Source organism: Tachysurus vachellii, chromosome 17, assembly GCF_030014155.1.
Source record: "Tachysurus vachellii isolate PV-2020 chromosome 17, HZAU_Pvac_v1, whole genome shotgun sequence".
NCBI lineage: Eukaryota > Metazoa > Chordata > Actinopteri > Siluriformes > Bagridae > Tachysurus > Tachysurus vachellii.
Window position 1 is genome coordinate 4,221,078 of NC_083476.1, and position 18,964 is coordinate 4,240,041.

Below are 18,964 nucleotides of genomic sequence, written 5' to 3' on the forward strand. Positions count from 1 at the left end.
TACGGCGACTGGCGACCTCCCTGGAGGCTTCATTAAAACAGAGCACACCAAACTGAACCGAACCGAGCGAGAGCTGACAGAGACACATCAAAACACGCAGACAATCATGTTCTCTCTATCTCTCTCTCTCTCTCTCTCTCTCTCTCTCTCTCTCTCTCTCTCACACACACATACACAGCAGCAACAATATGGGAAGAGAGGTTTCTTTTGCTTCTTTTTTCTGTAAATCATGTGTGCAGATGTTAACGTCGCCACACGTACACTGTGCTTTAACACACAAGCTATATATAAGAAACTATGGAAAGCAAACGTCTGCTTGTAGTGTGTGTGTGTGTGTGTGAGAGAGAGAGAGAGGGGGAGAGAGAGAGACAGAGAGAGTAAGAAAGTATGAGATATTTGCATATTTGTGAGTATTAGCATATTTGTGTAGTGTCTCTGTTTTCTGTATATATTCAAGTCCCATATTGCTACAGAAGGAAAAATCCAGGAGTTGGAGCTGGACCTGAACCAGAAGACGACTCAGTGTGCTTCAGGCTTGCGTGTTTAGTATTTTAGGATGTGTGTTGTTTACTGTCTCACAGATTAGAGGTTGGGGTTAGGGGTTAGAGGCAGAGTCTGATCCACCCTTTGGACTTTTGCTTCTGCAGCAAGGACTGTGTCTATGCATTGGTTCGAGAAATAGGATGACCTACCCCTGGCAATGTCTTCTGCTCATGCAGGGCCGTCTGGGCTTTCAGCGCTGACTCTCTGGCACAGTATGTGAGAAAAGCACAGCCTGAAAGAGAGAGAGAGAGAGAGAGAGAGAGAGAGAGAGAGAGAAGAAGACATTCATTACATTACACAAATAAGGTAAACAGAGAAAAAAGTTGTTCTAGAGCAAAAGCAAAAATAAGCATACGAGGGGGTTCGCTTGTAAATCTGACGGATGAGACAAGGGTGCAAACGGAAGACATGCCTTCAGATGTCTTCCGCCTGAATCGCAGCCTTGTTTTGACGTGTGTGTGTGTGTGTATGTTTGTGGGATGTGTGGGTGTGTTTATGAAAGAAAGTGAGAATGCATCTACTGCGTGGATTCGAGATGCAGAGAAAGGGATGACGGCAGAACCGAACAACAGGGTAAGTGACAGAGAGCTGCTGTCTATTCCGGTGACAACTCAGGAGTGTCCATATGTTCAGTTCCTCTTAATCCTCACATCGCACCTGCATCACGTGCTAGTGTGTGTGTGTGTGTGTGTGTGTGTGTGTGTTTTGCTTAAGAAGAGCATGCACTTTGCTACATCTCAAAAATGCTAATTCTCCTCACCTCACATATGCTTGGTAGCGCTCCAAAAAAAAAAAAAAAAAAAAAACAAGTTTGTCCTTGCTGTAAAAAAAAGAAAGAAAGAAAGAAAAAAGGTCCCCTTAAGGGAACCGGCAGAGTGTGTATGTGTGTCTGGTGAGGAAAAAAAAATAATTGTACAACAATTAGCATGCCATTTGTAAATGAAGTGGGTAAATATGACTACACGAAATCTGTTTTAATCGCTAATATTTATAAAATGCTAATGTTTATGCTAATTCAGGTTTTTAATACTAAAACGACAGTAGATTAATTCCGGGAAGGGAGAAAAAAAAAATCAATCTTGCTGGGACGGTTTACCTTCACGTACTGTTTATTACCTAGTAATGGATGTCCCGTAGACCCATACCATCTGTTCTGATCTTATATAAGTATGATAATACGGATAAATTAAGATGTGCAATATATCTATCCTTCATCATAGGTGTTAGGGGAAGAAAAAAAAATACGGTGTAGGTGTTTGATTCTCAAATTGTGTCTGGGGTTCAAATCCTGTAGCAGACGTCCCTTAAAAAGAACACAATCTGTTTTTGTTGCTATAGTAATAGTAACAGGAAAGAATGTTGGGAATAAGGAGATGTTTCTTTATCAGGGAAGGAGTGAGGAAGGAGTCTCCAGTGTCAGGGGTTGTCAAAATAAGAAGACATATGATCATCAGCGATCATTTGAAGACTTCGACCAGAAGGAATTAGGCCGCGTTCACACTGCAAGTCTTAATGCTCAATTCAGATATTTTGCTCAGATCTGATTTTTTTGTTTGGCTGTTCACATTACCTTTTTAAAATGAGGCCTATATCAGATACCAGTGTGAACTGTTTGCTGTTTCGAACTGACCCGCATGCGCAAACAAACAACAACAATGACGTCACACGCAGCACGCCGTTGAGCTAAAGTTGGCGAGGTTATGGAGGAAGTAAGCATTTTCTCTTTTCTTTCTAAATGTTTGTGTAATGGCAGCACAGAGACGCAGCGTTTTGAAAAGTTTCAGATGTCGAGGGCAACTTTTGATTATTTGATCCATTTTGTAGGCGTAGTCACGTTTGTGTGCGTACTCGCCGCCGCATAATTGTGATGAATGTCGATGTAGATTGACGTAAAAGTCGCATCAAATCCGCCTTGGTTGTTCACACTGCGGCCACATTGGAAAAAATCAGATTTGGGTCTGATTCAGGACGACATATGGAAGTGGTCTGAATCTGATTTGAAAAAAATCAGATCTGGGCTAGATTTGAGTGTTCACATTACTCCTGAAGAAGTCTGACCTGGTCACTTGACCCCAAAAAAAATCAGATTTGGGCCACTTTTACCTGCAGTGTGAACGGGCCTTAGTGTTGTGTCTGTGGAGCTTTTGGTTGTTTAATTTCAATCAACTACAAACTGTTGTAGAAAGTACTGTACATTATTTTTCCTGTCCAGTGTCACCCAAATGAGGATGAGGTTCACTTCTGTGTCTGGTTCCTCTCAAGGTTTCTTCCTCATGTCATCTCAAGGAGTTTGTCCTCGCCTCCTTTGCCTCCAGCTTGCTTATTAGGGATAGATGTTACAGTAATATATAGTAACTTAATTTTTAACTTTAAAGGTTTTTTATTCTGTTTCTACACTTATGTAAAGTTGCTTTGAGTCAATGTGATTTGTTAAAAACTCTACACAAATAAATATAATTTAATTGAACCAGGGGCTTTTTTTTGTCTTATTAACTTTACATTACATTCACAGCCTCATAACATTAATTATCAGCAACAGTGCTGGGATTTGAACTCAAAGCCTTCTGATCTGTAGTTGGACATCCTAACCAATGAACTATTAGGAGCTACAGCTGATCTAATGTAAGTGAAACTTCAGTTGCCTTTAACAAGCTCGATAGTAACTATAAATAGATAAAAAATATTACTCATTCTTTAAAAAATAAAAATGCTATAAGCTTTAAAGAATAAAACACGTTACGATGTGCTGCTACACGCATTCATTTTTCTGCGAGTCATCACGCCAACTTGTGTTGAATGTTTTTCCCTAACACCCCTCTACGCCGTGTTGCGTACATTTTTTATGTTTTTCATTTTTTTTTTACAAAAAATCTTTTTCAGGCAGAATAACGTGTTAATTGTCAACAAAGCATATTCTAAGCCACTGAATGCTAAACACTCAGTTTTCTTTGGAAGTAAACGTTGAAATGAAAAGCAAACGAATTCATCGAGTCAGTTTGGATGTATGGAATTATTTGTTATGATTCCTACAATAACAGGCTGTACTATCTAGCAAGGATGATGAACAACGCTTCTCGGGCTGATCTGGTGAACGTATACGAGCGAGCTTCTTTTTCATTATGCTGCAGGTTTATGAGGTCATTATTTGTACTGTCGTGGAATAGCGAATAAATTTTGCCGCCGTGAAGTGAGAAGTCGCGCTTGTGGATTAAATGACTGAAATGAATGAGCGTCCGGTTTCTCTGGGAGAGGATTCGGGGAGCTGGATGATGAAAAGGTTAAGATGCATCTGTATTTTAGAATCGATGATGACCAAAAATGAATGGATGTTAGTGGAAAGCTTGTCGTAACTACTGTGTGTGTGAGTGTGTGTAAGAATGTGACTCTTATATTCTCATATTCTCTTTTTTCACCTTGGTTAAAATGACCTCTATTATACAATGTAATGTTTTTTCACGTCTACCTAAAAAATTTTGCATGTAGAGCCAAAGATATCTTTTTCTAACAAAGTATTTAAAAGAGACTGTTTAAGTTAAGGATAAGAGATTAAACGGAAAGCACTCAGGAGCACTAGAGAGACACTACGGACACACACACGTACACAAACACACATTCACGTGTGCACGTACACACATACCCACTCACGTGCCCTCCCTGAGGCTCGAGCATGAGTCAGCATTAATGTTCCCCGCTGTCCGTTGCGTGTGTTTAACCCTGGCTGCGCCGTCGTCAGTGTGTGAGTGTGTTCGCCCTCCTGCAGCCCTGCCTGGCTTTTTTAATTAACTCTGACTCATTAGCAATGGGGAGCGCTCAGTGTGACAGCCTGCCTCTCTCCTCTGAGGGTCTGTCATTCTGCCATGTTACAGAACATGCTAGCAATCTCACGGGACATGTGTCCACGCGCCAAAACACACACACCCACAAACACACACACACACCACATACAGTCTCGTATTAATATCTCTGTAGGTGTTTATTTACTTAACAATACTTTACTGTATTTTAATATTAACCTTAACCTGAGTACCTGAACAGTAATCTTACAATCTTGTATTTAGAATCTGTTCAAATGGGTTCAACAAACAGAGTGAAAAACAAACCCCTCCTTCGTTTTTTTGGTGTGTGTGTGTATGTGTGTGTGTATGTGTGTGTGTTTCAATGTGACGCATTTCAGACACCACCTGCTGCACTACACACATAAACCAGGATCTAACCAACCTGGTAAATTATTTTTTGACTCAGAAACTTGTAGGAATGTCAAAAAACTGAGGAAAGTAGTCCTGCTTTGAGTAAGTTACCTCAGTAATAAAGTAATAATGTCGTGCCGTCCAATGTTCTGCTTGATCATACAATACTGATAATATTTCTATTACAGATCATATTTCTTATAGATTCCAAAATATCAAATATGGGACATTTAAGACTTTGATTCAGGTTGTCACTGAAAACTAATAAGAAAAAATGATTAGCCTAGCATTAGTTAGCCTGCTTATGGATTTAACCTTCAGGCTAAAGTTCTGACCCAAGATTGTTAGCAAACTTCAAACTTATTCATTAAATTTGATTTATTCTAGTCAATCAATGCCAAATGTCTCCATAGTACCAAAAAATTAATGTAAGAAAAAACTAGCATAACATCAGACAACTTGCTAGGTGGCTCATTGTGCTAGCCTGCTTAGTTTGCAGTTTTAATTACTCTAGTTAACTAATACTGCATCTAGACTTAAATGTAACACAAATCTAAACTTCTTTAATAAAAAATAACTCTTATCTTTAAATAAAAATTTATGTTATGTACAGAAAAAAATGTTTTATCCGCAATTTGATAACTGTCATGTATTCCCACAGTAGAGGGTATCCTCATTATAAGAGACATGACCACACACACACACACACACACACACACACAAAAGCTAAAACAGCAGGGTGCCTATTTTTGTTCTTCGCCTAAAAGCAATTCTACTCTTCTCCTCTCGGTTCAGGCGTTCACTTTATCGGGAGAGGAGAGTGTGTGGAGCCGCAAAAAAAAAACCAGGACGGATAAGACAAGAGTGGCAGAGATTGCATAAAAACAAGGAGGTAGGGAGGGGAGGGAGACGCCAGAGAAAGTGCTAGAGTAAATGGTTTGTGGAAAAGGACGACAGAGGAATGAAGAAAGAGTCAGAGTTGGGATGAGTGTGTGGTGTGCAGGCTGAGGGAAGCGTGCTGAAAGAGGCAGCTAGGGTGAGAGAGAGAGAGAGAGAAAGAAAGAGAGAGAGAGAGTAAGATAAGATCTCCTGGCTTCTGTGAACACTATCCCCTAGTATCCTACACTCATTTCTTATCTCACCGACTGCAGACACCCCTAAGGGACGAACACACACACACACACACACACACACACACACACACACACACACACACACACACACATGCCTATACAGAAAGTAGAATTGAGTGAATAAATAGAGAGAATGTAAGACAAAGGACAATGTATATCTAATGTTTGCTGCCATTTCTTTTAATGAAGCAAAATAAGATGTCTGGATGTGTTAAAGAAAGGTCAAAACATTTCATACCGAATTGTTTTTTTTTGCCTCAGTATTAAACCAGTATGAAACAAACTTTTTGTCTGGCTACATGAAATTCTTTGCCTACAAACTGGCTATTAATACAACAATGCGAAGTGGTACAGTATGTTTTGTTTCATGCTAGTGCATCAAGAATATACTGCATAATTTGGTGTCCATTTGTCTTTAAACTTTGGTTTGAACATTTTATTTTTGTTTTATTAAATTCATGTTGGTAGTTTGCAAATCAGGACAGGAAAATAAACCAGAAAAATTTGCTAAAAAATGTCAACTGAGTCAAACTATGACTAGTTTTTTTTTTTTTTTTTTTTTTTTTTTATGTCTGCACTAGACTTAAGTATATACCTAAAATGTAGGACAAAATATACTCGGTATATTATGACATTTAAAATGAGCAAGATAGTAAACTTCTTTAGTGGGAATACAGGTGAGGCAAAGATATGAAAAGATGCCCAGTCTGTAGATTAAGAAGGAATGAAGCATAAATTGGAATTAGCGAGATTGGATATCTAATAAAAAAAGTTGCAATCTTCAAAAATAATGTGAATTAGTAAAAGCATTGTTGCTACGAAACGCATGGCACATATGAATGCTGAGCTACTAACTAATGACTGAGGCTAAAAACTTAGCCAGCTGTAACTATAAAAACTTGTCTATATGGACAATGTGAAGTGAGAATGTCACTGGAAATGACCCAAAATTATCAGAAATATCTACATTTCTCTCAGATTTGTTAGTTAATAACTAAGAAAAGGCTCCTATGACTAAAATGACACTGATATTCCACTTAGCATTGACAACAAGCCACATGGTTCTGCTATGGAAAGGTAAGAGCAACATCTGAGGTAAATTAAATAAAATGGAAACATTACTATGGAATTTTAGTCGAAATGATTATGCTAAAATCAAAAGAAAAAGTGCAAGATGTCACGTTTTACTTTGGAGTCCTTTGAATGGAGAGTAACTTTATTTTTTCTCCCAACGCAATTTTAAACATTTCAGTCAGAGTTCAGAAAGCAGTCTGAAGTGTATTCCCCAGATACAGAGCACCTTTTTTCACTCGGGCTGAAAGAGATTTATTCAAATGAAGCTTGCTAGCCCGAACTGTCTTTGTATGCTTAAGTGTTGTAAATGTAGAAGAGTATTTTGTCGGACTAAAGCTAAAATTCACACTGTTTCATGCAGATAGCTCAGGTTTCTAATGCTCTAATTACAGCTTTAAAAAAACAAGCCTTTTAAAATAGTTAGACAACAAAGGGCTTTGGGAGAAATCCTAAAAAATGTAACAGCACAATGAAATTAATAATGTTTTTCTCTTTTTTTCATCTAACACACCTGCCTCCAAGGTGTCAAAGCTCGTTGGTCATAATTGACGAGTGAGATTTCTTTGAAAAAAATATATAATTATAAAAATTAAAAAAAAATCCTAGTGTTTACAAGTTAAAAATGGCCTGAAGTTAATTTAAGTAGTCATCTGAAAGGGATGACATTTACTGCAACATGTAGCTGAGCAACAACCTAACGACGATGTTGGACTCGCTCATCCTGCTTTGCATTATCCTGTGAAAAAAAATCAATAGCTGCTCATCAGATGTTTACGGAGCTGAGTGTGAATGACTGGCGTGCTGCTGTTCTGTCAATCTCCTGCTTTCTAATGGAGAGTGAAAGCAAAGCTTCCCTATCCTCCTCTCTGTCTGCCCCCAAAAGTCGCTGGTAATTTAAATACACTGTCCTCTAAGGTCTGCCTATTCAAGGTCGGCGTATGAAATACTCCAGCAGGCCCCTCCTTTGCGTGTCTCCTTCAAATGTTTAATTGGAAGCAGTAAACCCCTGATTAAATAAAAATGCACTTTGAAAACTGCAATATGAGCTTCTGTGAGTAATTTGAGCGAGTGAGCCAGAAAACCAGGGGAGGCTGAAGGTAAAAGAGAGTTAGGGGGAAGTGCGGAGAAATTTTCACTTACTACTTACGCTGAAACCATTCCAAGCCTTTCTTCCCTTTTTTCTTTCTTTCTTTTTTTTTAAATTCAATAGACCTTAAATATTCAGGAGCTGCTTCTGGAGACTAATGAGTCCTCGTCTTGTGTGATATTATTCCAGTGGAATGGAACAGATCTGGAGCTGAATATTAAAAAAATAATAGTAATAATTTCCTTCCTGTCGTCAAATGAAGAGGAACCTTGAAATGGCATTCGGCTGTGTCCCAGCTCCGCCTCCTGCTTCCAGATAGTGTGTGCCATCTGCAAGGCCTCCGGAGGAACGTGGCTGTGTGGACTGGAAGTCCTGCTTAATCGATTGGCAGAGGAGGGGAAAAAAAGGACCCAGCTCTAATGTGTTGCATGTGAAGGATTTAGTATGGAGTTGGAGCTGCGGAATCAATGGAGCAGAAAATGCATCATTACAACACTGTCCCCCCATGCACTTCTCCGAGAAAACTAAGAAGTAAAGTATACACACACACACACACACACATACACAAAGCCTTTACCGGATAATACGCACACTTCCAGAAGAGCTGACAAAGGCACACTATAGCAATTCCACTTCTATTTGCACGCAGGATGGTTCTGTTTCCTTATTTACAAAATCTGCTTGCTAGCTCTCCTGATCTGTTTTGTTATCTTCCTTTGATTGGATTTGCTATATTGTGAAAGCGTACGTCTAGCAACTGGCAATTACAGATGTAATCCTGACCATATATACTGTATGGCTGGTTGGCTGCAAAAAAGGGGTATTGAGTTCAGAATACAAAATTCCATCGACTTTTAAAACCATTTCTCTACGAAGTCAGTCACATTTTAGACACTTGGGTGTCATTTCTTCATTCCATGAACTTGTATTTCCACTGCATCCAAAAAAAAAGTATTCCTCCAGAGAAGGTTCTTAAAGAACTTAATCATTTAGCTTCTCATAGAAACATCTAGAATAGAGTCCCTTAAATTTGTGTCCTTAGATGGTTTGGATTTCTGACGAGGGTGTTTCGCTACCTTCCTGGATCCGACATGACGGACCCTGCGTGGGACAGAGCGGCTCCTCAGGATCAATGAATAATTAATGTAGAAACATCTCAAACACTGCTGGGTTCTACTCAGAAGCTTTACCCACAGGGACAAACAAGATTTTTGTGTCACACAAACGCAGAAAAGTTCTTACAACGTACTATCAGACATCTTACACTGTACAATCAGATACTGTATTCTTATAAGTATAATCAGTGTTTATGGCTTAACAACAAATGTTGCTCTTAACCACAATAAATCCATGCTCATTAAACTAGAGCAGAACCTCTGACTCTGGTTGCAACAAGACTGAAAGTCAAGTACACTTTCTTGTCCTGATTTGATAGGTGTTGATGAATCCAGGTAAATCCTAGATAATTCACAGAGCAATGGTGGCAAGGAAAAATCCTTGAGACAATATGAGGCAGAAACCTTTGAGAGGAACTCAGACTCATCTGGGTGACACAAGATGCAGGTGCCATTAAAATAATGTCCTTTCTATAGCTGTACACTGTATAGTCACGGGGGGCACGGTGGCTTAGTGGTTAGCACGTTCGCCTCACACCTCCAGGGTTGGGGGTTCGATTCCCGCCTCCGCCTTGTGTGTGTGGAGTTTGCATGTTCTCCCCGTGCCTCGGGGGTTTCCTCCAGGTACTCCGGTTTCCTCCCCCGGTCCAAAGACATGCATGGTTGGTTGATTGGCATCTCTGGAAAATTGTCCGTAGTGTGTGACTGCGTGAGTGACTGAGAGTGTGTGTGTGTGCCCTGCGATGGGTTGGCACTCCGTCCAGGGTGTATCCTGCCTTGATGCCCGATGACGCCTGAGATAGGCACAGGCTCCCCGTGACCCGAGATATTTAGGATAAGCGGTAGAAAATGAGTGAGTGAGAGACTGTGTGTACTGTAGTCATGTGCTATTGTGTTACCAGGAGCTTTGACTCCTTGACTCATAAATCTAAGCACCAGCATAGTTTCTGAATTCATTATAGCTTTAATATCACTTTCTTCCACAAGCAATACATGAAGTGTTATGAACCTTCCTAAACACCCCCTGTAACTTTGCTTCACTTTGCTCATTTTTTAATAGCATCTATATTTTGTACTTGGACATTTTTGAGTTCTTGCTTTAGGTTCTGCTCAGACTTAGAGCAAACTATACCTTTACATCTACATGGAAAAGTCATCCACTTCAGACTAGACTGAAATAGAGAACTTCACCAACTGTTATAAAAAGTGTTCAGCTGGGTCCTTTGAAAGAAAGATACATAATGTCACCTTCTAGACAGATTGGATAGTAGCTCAACAGGAGTGTACTCCAGGAGACACTGAATTAGCAGCCAGCCGTGTAGGGTGAAATGCAAACTGCCCGTAAGTATTGAGGTTAAAGGAGTCTGCCAAGTGCTGAAATACAAGAACTGAAGGTTACAATAATAGATGCCAAGAAATGTCTTGAGTGCACCAAATATTCCCACAGCACTATTGGAGCGAATAAAGAATGTCTTTGTGTGTGTGTTTGTGTTTGTGTGTGTGTGTGTGAATGCTGTTTTCTGCAAATGAATTAAACGTTAACGCGAGCGATGTGTCAATTAACGCCAAGCTTGCATTTGTGACGCAACAGATCAACGTTTGATTAACAAAAGAAAATGAATGGAAAAGTCCAATAAATCACTGTGTCCTCACTTATGGTGTGGTTGTAGTAAGGTTTCTCTGAGGGCAGGACAAAAGGGAAACACCAGCATGGTGTAGCTAATTGAGTCGGAGACAGGGTGACCTGCCCCTGCCGCGTTGTCCTTCCGCCGTTGCAGACACAAACAGCTCCTTAATATTCCACTGCTTTCCTCTCCTCACTGCTGTCCCCTCGCAGTCCTCCTGTCCTTCGACTTGGTTGGACAAGAGAAAAGACGGGACGTTCGGGGCAATGACGTGAATTATTTAACTTATGCCTTCTGCTTCTCGACCCATCGATTCCTCCGTCTTAATTGGCTTTATTAGGCAGGCGAAGAGTGTGTTGATGTCTCCGGCTTTCACCATTGAGCTCGTCCTCGGGAGAAACCCCGGCTAATTGTTTTCCCTCCATCTTTCGTGTCATAGTCGAATAGGGTCCTGTGGGATTATTAGCAAGCATGGGTCCCTCAATTATTCATCCAAAGCTATTTATATACAGTCCTCTAAACTCTCCCTGAGTGGGCTTATCTGTCTTTTAGGAGAGTGTGACATGAGGGAGAGGTAAGCATGGGGAAAAAAAAGAGGAATGAAAAAGGGGCAAGAATGAGCAGAAGGAGAGAAAGTGGCTGAGACCAGGAAAGAGATTGAAAAAGAGATGGAGTGAGCCTCTTTTCAGCCAAGACACAATGACCTGTTTCTCCTGTGCTTTTGAGTTTCAAGGTGATGCCAGCACACACACACACACTCTCTCTCTATCTCTATCTCTCTCTCTCTCTCTCTTCCCTTGTCTTCCATGTCAAACCAACAATAGTGCCATCCAGGGAATATGCTCGCTCGCAAAACACTCATTAATGGCTTCTAATCTGTCAGCTTTTCCCCCCATTTAACGCAATTAAGACATTTGCTAAAGCTAACATGGACTGGCAATCAACTCCAAGGACACATGAAACAGACATAATAGGATTTGTAAACACCCGACTCTTTATCAAACGTGCACTTGCAAACCTCTACAATGAGTGTGCTGCTAATGCTAAAGAGATCAACACACGCAAGAGAGAAGGTCAGCTGCTCTCTACTGGAGACACACACACATACTAATACAGGCTCACACACACACCTTTAGGCTGCTTCATGCTGATACCCATATTTTTTTGGCGTAAATGGAAAACGCTGCTAAACCGCTATGGCTGATCCGTCTCTTGCTTGCAAAGTATTTCCACTATCTTCATAATTATTAATATTTATGCCTGTGGCAGACCAGCTGCGCTCTCTCTCTCTCTCTCTTTCTCTCTCTCTCTCTCTCTCTCTCTTTCTCTCTCTCTCTCTCTCTCTCTCTCTCTCACGATTACTCTCTCCATTTAAGTGAACTGCAAAATTTTCATTTTAACATCTCAATTTTAAACAGATCATTAAGCTGATTTAGAGGTTCAGCATCGACAGCACTCAAACTTCAATCAGAAACCAATTTGCGTGACCGTTTGTGTCTGTGGTTGGCCAACAAACATCAGTGGGTTTCAAAGTCACAGGCAAGGCCAGCCGGTATAAATGGGCTAGGATGGACTTTAAGGTGAAAAAGCCTAAATGTGTCCATGTGTGTCCATTTTTCATTCTAATCAAGCAGGAGCCACATCTGATTTCCTGAAACAGTTTTATCAGTTAATCTTGACTCAGGTTTGAACTTCTGCTTCATTGGAATGAGAACCTGCATCTATTCTCTCACTTTCTGGATAAGATTGGACACCACTGATTTACTTGCTGGGAACAAATACAACACCACCAATGGCCGTAGGACAAAAAAAAATCCTGCCGAGAATAGAGTCTGGCTAGATCCTGCCAAGGAGAGCCTAGGGACTGATTTTTTTCTAGACTGTAGAACTTCAAACCCTATCATTAACAGCCACGTGAAGTAACTACACTTGATAAAGACACCCCATAGATTCTAGCTGCATTGGCTTTGGAGGAGAAGCTCTGGAACAACCTTTAGAGAAGGGGTCCTGCTTAAAGACTTAATGGCTAAGGCTCTTGAGTACTGATCAGAAGGTTCAAGCCCCATCACTGCCAAGCTGCCTCTTTTAGGCCCTTAACCCTTTCTGCTTCAGGGATGTTGTATCTTGCTTAACCCTGTGCTGTGCTCCCTACTTCCTTACAAGCTGGGATTTGTTGATCTTTCAATTCCCTCTTCCTATATTAAAATGTAATGATTTTATATCTATCAAGAGACCCCATACTATAAGGCTCAACACTAATGGTTTTATAATATTAATGCATGGTCACCCAGCATCTAAAAATAGTCAAAAAATTTTAGCCCTCCCATTCAAGCCATTGCTGCTTGGATGCATTAGCACAATCGTATTTTGTAGCCACAGCGAGGGACATCATTAACGCACCATTACTCCAAATTTCGGAAGATCGCAGTGAGGGGTAACACTTGCCACCTCTGGCCATCTCGTGTTCAGGCCTGCGGTTTCTCCGGGGAGGATGGGACACCGCTGTTCATCATTAGAGCTTGATGAGGACATACCGTCTGTGCTCCTCCACCCTCCGGTCTTGGCTGAGCGGTCAGCAGGGTGGTATAGGATTGGACGGAGCTGCTGTCGGAGGTGCTGGTGTGAGACCCGGCGTGGTGATTAAAAACCTGTGCTAATAGGCTCTGGCATGCGAGGGACAGGCTGCTGGGGTTAGCCTGGGATCTCTGAGGCCATTAAATTGCAAATGAGTGATAACCTGCTGGAGAATTTCTTTTTAGATCATGCTCGGGTGCTTCAGACACAAGGATCTCATATACGCGCTTCTATTCCAGATATCTATTCAGCTCTATCCATCACACAGTACTATAGTTTCAGTGTCAGAGCTACCACACGGAGCGTCACGTTAAAGAGCTTGTCGTACTAAATTTGCAAGAAAAATTCTAAACAGTAAAGTTGTGAAAAAATAAATAAATAAATAAAAAATCTGCAGAGAGAAGGTTTTATATAACACACTGGCATGAATATAAATTATTCTGTATTTAATGTGATAACTCTCATCTACTTTGTGTTCTTCACTGTTTGTGTTTAGCTTGTCATTTCTTTCTGCATATACAGTAGTTAATCAGTCCCTGCGAGGGGTTTTGTGATTGTCATGGCCAAAAATGCTTACATTTTTCAAAACATCTTTTTCTTTTTAATGGAAAACTAGTTGAATTGGCTGAAATCCCAAGCATGAATTTCTTCTTTACAAGTTTGACCTCTGAAGACACATACAGTATGTAATGACTTTCTGTGATAGCTGTACTCGTGCTCATTTTGATCACGTTGAGTGCGCCAAATATTGAGAAAATCTGCAATAAATTTCCTCTGAATATCATGGTGTTTTCTTGATTTTGGGTCAATTTTTTCAACTGTGAAATCCTAGACGACTAGCTTGCTATCCACGTCTGATGAATTGACACTTTGACCGGTCGTGCAACTAGTTTTGTTTTCTTTATATAGTACTAGTTGCAGAACTGCAAAGCCCTAGTCACACTAGCTAAATTCCCGTCATCAATCGGTCACAAATCTTTTGCTGCATTGGTAATAGTAAATTCTGCCAGAACTGACTGCCAGCTGGTTCTCGTGTCTATGTCATTGTGTGTATTTAATTTTTTGCGGTTATGACGTGAGAGAAACTCGAAATTCCTGATGTACCTTAAACGGTGAATGTTTTGTTTTTGATCGCCAATTTTGCGATTAGAATTAAAATCGTGACGTGCGTTTTACAAAGATGTGTGACTTTTAAAACATTTAAATCTACCTTCCTTCCTTAACCCTTGTATGTTGTTCATATTTTTGTTACTCAGCCAGCGTTCGTGGGTCTGTTTGACCCGCTGCATTTTTGGGTTTTCAATTCAACACAATCAAAAATTTGATGTTAAAATACTCTACAGATGTTTACTTCATCCCAATTCCAAGCAATATAAACAGCATATATGGTTAATATTTGCTCTTTACCTTTATTACATCACATTTTTTAATTAAAGTGCTACTCGTTTTTTTGTTGTTTTTTAATAAAATGTAATAAAAAAAAAAAGAAAATCAAATTTAATCGAGGTATGAGTGGGAAAAAAATCAAAAGCAAAAAAGTTTTTCACAACTATTGATGTTTGTGAATATGGGTCCCACAGACCCGAACATCATACAAGGGTTAAATCAACCTGAAGTTAACTTCTTAACTAATCACAGAATTTAAACCAAAACACTCACACGTCTCTCTTACTGCACTGTCCAACGTCTCATGACTCATTTTGCCCAAGTCTGATCTTCCTCCTGCTGCACCGGAAGGTCATTCTGAATCCGAGGCCACAATGGTCACAGAATAGTGCTTAAATCTTTAAAAACGTCATCTATAAATTACTGCAGAGGACAGAGGGGTCATTGCTGCGGGTGGAATCCAGCCAAAAGCCATCAATCTGCAGGGAGGATGACATCTGTCTCTGGGACTCCCCTGATCTCTCTCGCTCTCATCTTTTCCCTCTGACCCAAGCGATTTTTCCATCGGTACCTACATGCAGGCTTGATTTCTTTCCTTTTCACGGTTCCTAGTTTTTATATCATTCCCCCCCAAAAGAAAGAAGAATTTTTTCTGAAGATTTCTTGCACCCTGGTTTTTAATACAACAATCATCGGATATGCGTAAGCATCCTAAAAATACTGACTCCCTACCAACCTTTAATAATTGATCCCATTCTAGCTAAGCCTTCCAAAAGCATTCCATCTTCTCTTTATACAGTAAGTCAAACTGATGCATTTTTAATTTCAGTCTTGGAGCAGAATATGGACGTAACCTATCATCGTTCTGTTATTTATTTCATTTTTTTCAGAGTCTCGTGTGTACGTTCAGGCCTGTTGCATTGCAATAGTAATAGACTTAGAGTGAAAAAAAAAAATAAAAATAAAAAAAAGTACAAAAAGCTTTAGGCTTTATGCCGTCCATCGCCCTGCATTGGTTGATATCAGGCTCACTTAACTCCATTGGCGTTCAATGCAATAAATATTCCGACATTAAAATCCTATTTACATTCTGCAGTAAGTGAGGAAAAACGCTAATGAGGATTTATTTGATGACAATGCTTCCATTAAAAATCTCATGCCCCTATGAATAACAAATGCACTGTTTCAGTAGACACCGAGCTAATTATAATCTCATAATGGTTTACTGTTTCGGGAGTCGAGCAAGTCTGTGTGTATGCAAATGCCTCGGATGTCTTGCAGGTGATGAACTCCTCAACTGGATTTTTCTGGCGTGTAAATATAAATGACATGGAAAAAATACACACAAATCCTTTTTACCTTTCATTTATTATTTTATTATTATCATTATGATGAGGGGTTTTCTATGGAACAAACATTCGTGTAACAAAACACGCAAAAAAAGTGTTTTTATGAGAAAATTCAATCCCTGTGGGAACTAGCACGGGCCTTCTGCATCAATATTTTTATGTTTCTCTACCGTAATGGAGTTATTTGATGTCAAGCATGTACAAACACACACACACACACTCTCGCTCTCGCTCTTGTAGGAGTCCGGCTTCACGTTTTTTGCCGGTATCTATCTCCATCTCTATTTTCTCTTCGTGTTCCATACCGCTGATGAAGTGCAGCCTATCCACCCTGACCTGACACACACACACACACACACACACACACACACACACTCACACACACACACCTCTCCAGCTGCCTTGCCATGCTTGCGTTGGAAATGACTAGCCTCTACACGGAACCACCATATATCACACGCTGCATAATGAAAACTCAAGCCAGTGATGCACAATGCCACATTACCATATGCAGGCAACCCAAGAGACCTAGCGTTATGTGCACGTTGCACTTATTCATCCCAAGCACAAAACACAGATGCACCCGTGCCGGTTATTGTGATACATTGCGTCACGTTTAACATCCTTGATTTTAATACGCTGTTGCTAAAAAGATGGAATTTTCTTGGATGGAAGGAATCGAATTTGTATTGATGCCGTTTTATGAAGGTGCCCATGTGCGTGAGGAGGAAACTACTCAGAGGAGAGCTGGCACAATTGCAGCATGTTTGTTCCGACATCTTTGTGCGTCTCTGTCTCATGTGCCCTCGCTTTCTGTCGCTGCTTGACCTTTTCATCGGAAAACGGTCCAAAATGGCAGAATTAAGGACAAAACTTTACTGTTGAATAACATAGACACACAAAGAAATCCACCATCTGGCTGAATTTCAGAAATTCTGCTCCTGACTACACAGCTGATTGAATTGTATTATTATGGCTTTAAACCTGAAAAGTTTTGTTTTCCTGCTCTCTTTGGTGTATTTATCAGTTACAATCACATTCACGACATCGGGCAGATTCCGTTATCCAGAGCGACGTACAAAAGACTCCGTCGATGAATCTATCAATACTGCTTCACTAGGACACAGACTAAGGATACCACAGTGGGGAGAAAGAGAGAGAGAGAGAGAGAGAGAGAGAGAGAGAGAGAGAGAGAGAGAGAGAGAGAGAGAGAGAGAGAGAGAGAGAGAGAGAGAGAGAGAGAGAGAGAGAGAGAGAGAGAGAGAGAGAGAGGGTGAGTGAGAAAGCAGGGGAGAGAGATTAGAGAGAGAGATTAGAGAGAGAGACAGAGAGAGAGAGAGAGAGAGAGAGAGAGAGAGAGAGAGAGAGAGAGAGAGAGTGTGAGGGAGAGAGAGAAATAGAGAAAGATAGAGAGAGAGAGGGTGAGTGAGAAAGCAAGGGAGAGAGATTAGAGAGAGAGAGAGACAGAGAGAGAGAGAGAGAAAGAGAGAGAGAGAGAGAGAGAGAGAGAGAGAGAGAGAGGGAGAGAGAGAGAGAGAAAGATAGAGAGAGATAGACAAATCTTTTATTTAAGTCATCAATCTTTCTACATCGGAAACCAATTTATCCTATTATTCAAATGATTACAAAAAAACAGGTAAACATACATCTCTATAGACTTACTTTATTTAAAAAAAATATGAGAGAGAGAGAGGGAGAGAGAGAGAGAGAGAGAGAGAGAGAGAGAGAGAGAGCGAGAGAGAATCAGGTCTGAGCCGTGAGTCCCTTGCCTGACCGACAGAACATGGCTATAGATCTGTGTATCCAGTTGCACGGCATCCCCGAACGGTAAAAACTAAAGAAAGTGGATTATCTTTAACGCAGCTTTAAAAGCCTCCCCTGTTTCCTCTTTTCCTCTGTGCCGAAGTGTAATTAAAACGCCGTTCACCTTAAATCAGTTCTCGCGATGAAAACTGAAAACGATCTGGACTCTGCTTCCCTGACGTGATGTAACACTGAGATTACGAGGAGCTGGTTAAGGCGTCTACCTGCACGTTCTCGCATGTAGTTCAGGGGATTGGGCTGGATCAGATGTCCTCTTCACTTTCTCTTTGTAATTTAGCATGTGCTCTGTTCTAACAGTGTGTGTATACACGTTTGGAGTATGGTACAAAAGTGAAAGTGTCTCAAAGGCTGAGATGCAGTTTCTGATATTTACAGATTGAGGGGTTTGTTTCTTACGGCCAGTATTCAGACTTCTCAAAAGGTTTTATACAAAATGAAACACAAAACTGATGTACAGGATAGAAGCCAACAGAATAGAAGGCTTTATTTTGTCATATATATACATTATAGCACATTATAGCACATTATAGCAATTCTTTCTTTGCATACCCCATCTTTGGATTAGTCAGCCATGATATCATGCCCCTGGAGCAGTGAGGGTTAAGGGCCTTGCTCAAGGGCCCAACAGTGGCAGCTTGGCAGTGCTGGGGCCTGAACCCCGATCCTGCCATATATCCAGTGACTAATATTTATTTTTATTTAAAGCTGATAGTCTAGACGCTACTGAAACAAACTAAAAAATCTGGCAACCTCAGAGACGTAACATGATGCAAAGGAAGCAAATTCTTTTCTGTTTTATTTCTTCCAAACTCGCAGCTGGTGACGGGCGCGATGATGTGTTACCCAAAAATAGACTGACGCTGATGGGTTTTTTAAACCGCAAATAGATTGTGATTCTGTTGTTGAAATCCAGACGTTATTTCTGCTCGTTCTGCTCGTAATCCGTCTGATCGTACATCTGCTTGGTTATGCATACATTCTGGATCTGGCTCAATGGCTATCTGCCAAGGAAACCATGGCGACGTGCTGCAACATAGGATAGGATTGGAGATTACTAGAATGAGTTC

The 18,964-nt window shown here is 40.5% G+C and overlaps 1 protein-coding gene across 3 annotated transcripts in view; it reads right to left on the reverse strand.

Annotated features, from left to right (window-relative positions):
• The window catches only part of celf4 (CUGBP, Elav-like family member 4), an 83,384-nt gene that overhangs the window by 56,592 nt on the left and 7,828 nt on the right, over positions 1-18,964 (reverse strand). For all 3 annotated transcript variants that reach the window (XM_060891170.1, XM_060891171.1, XM_060891169.1), the window contains exon 2: positions 693-775. In XM_060891170.1, coding sequence (XP_060747153.1) covers positions 693-775 — 83 coding nt within the window. The remainder of the gene's footprint in view (positions 1-692; positions 776-18,964) is intronic.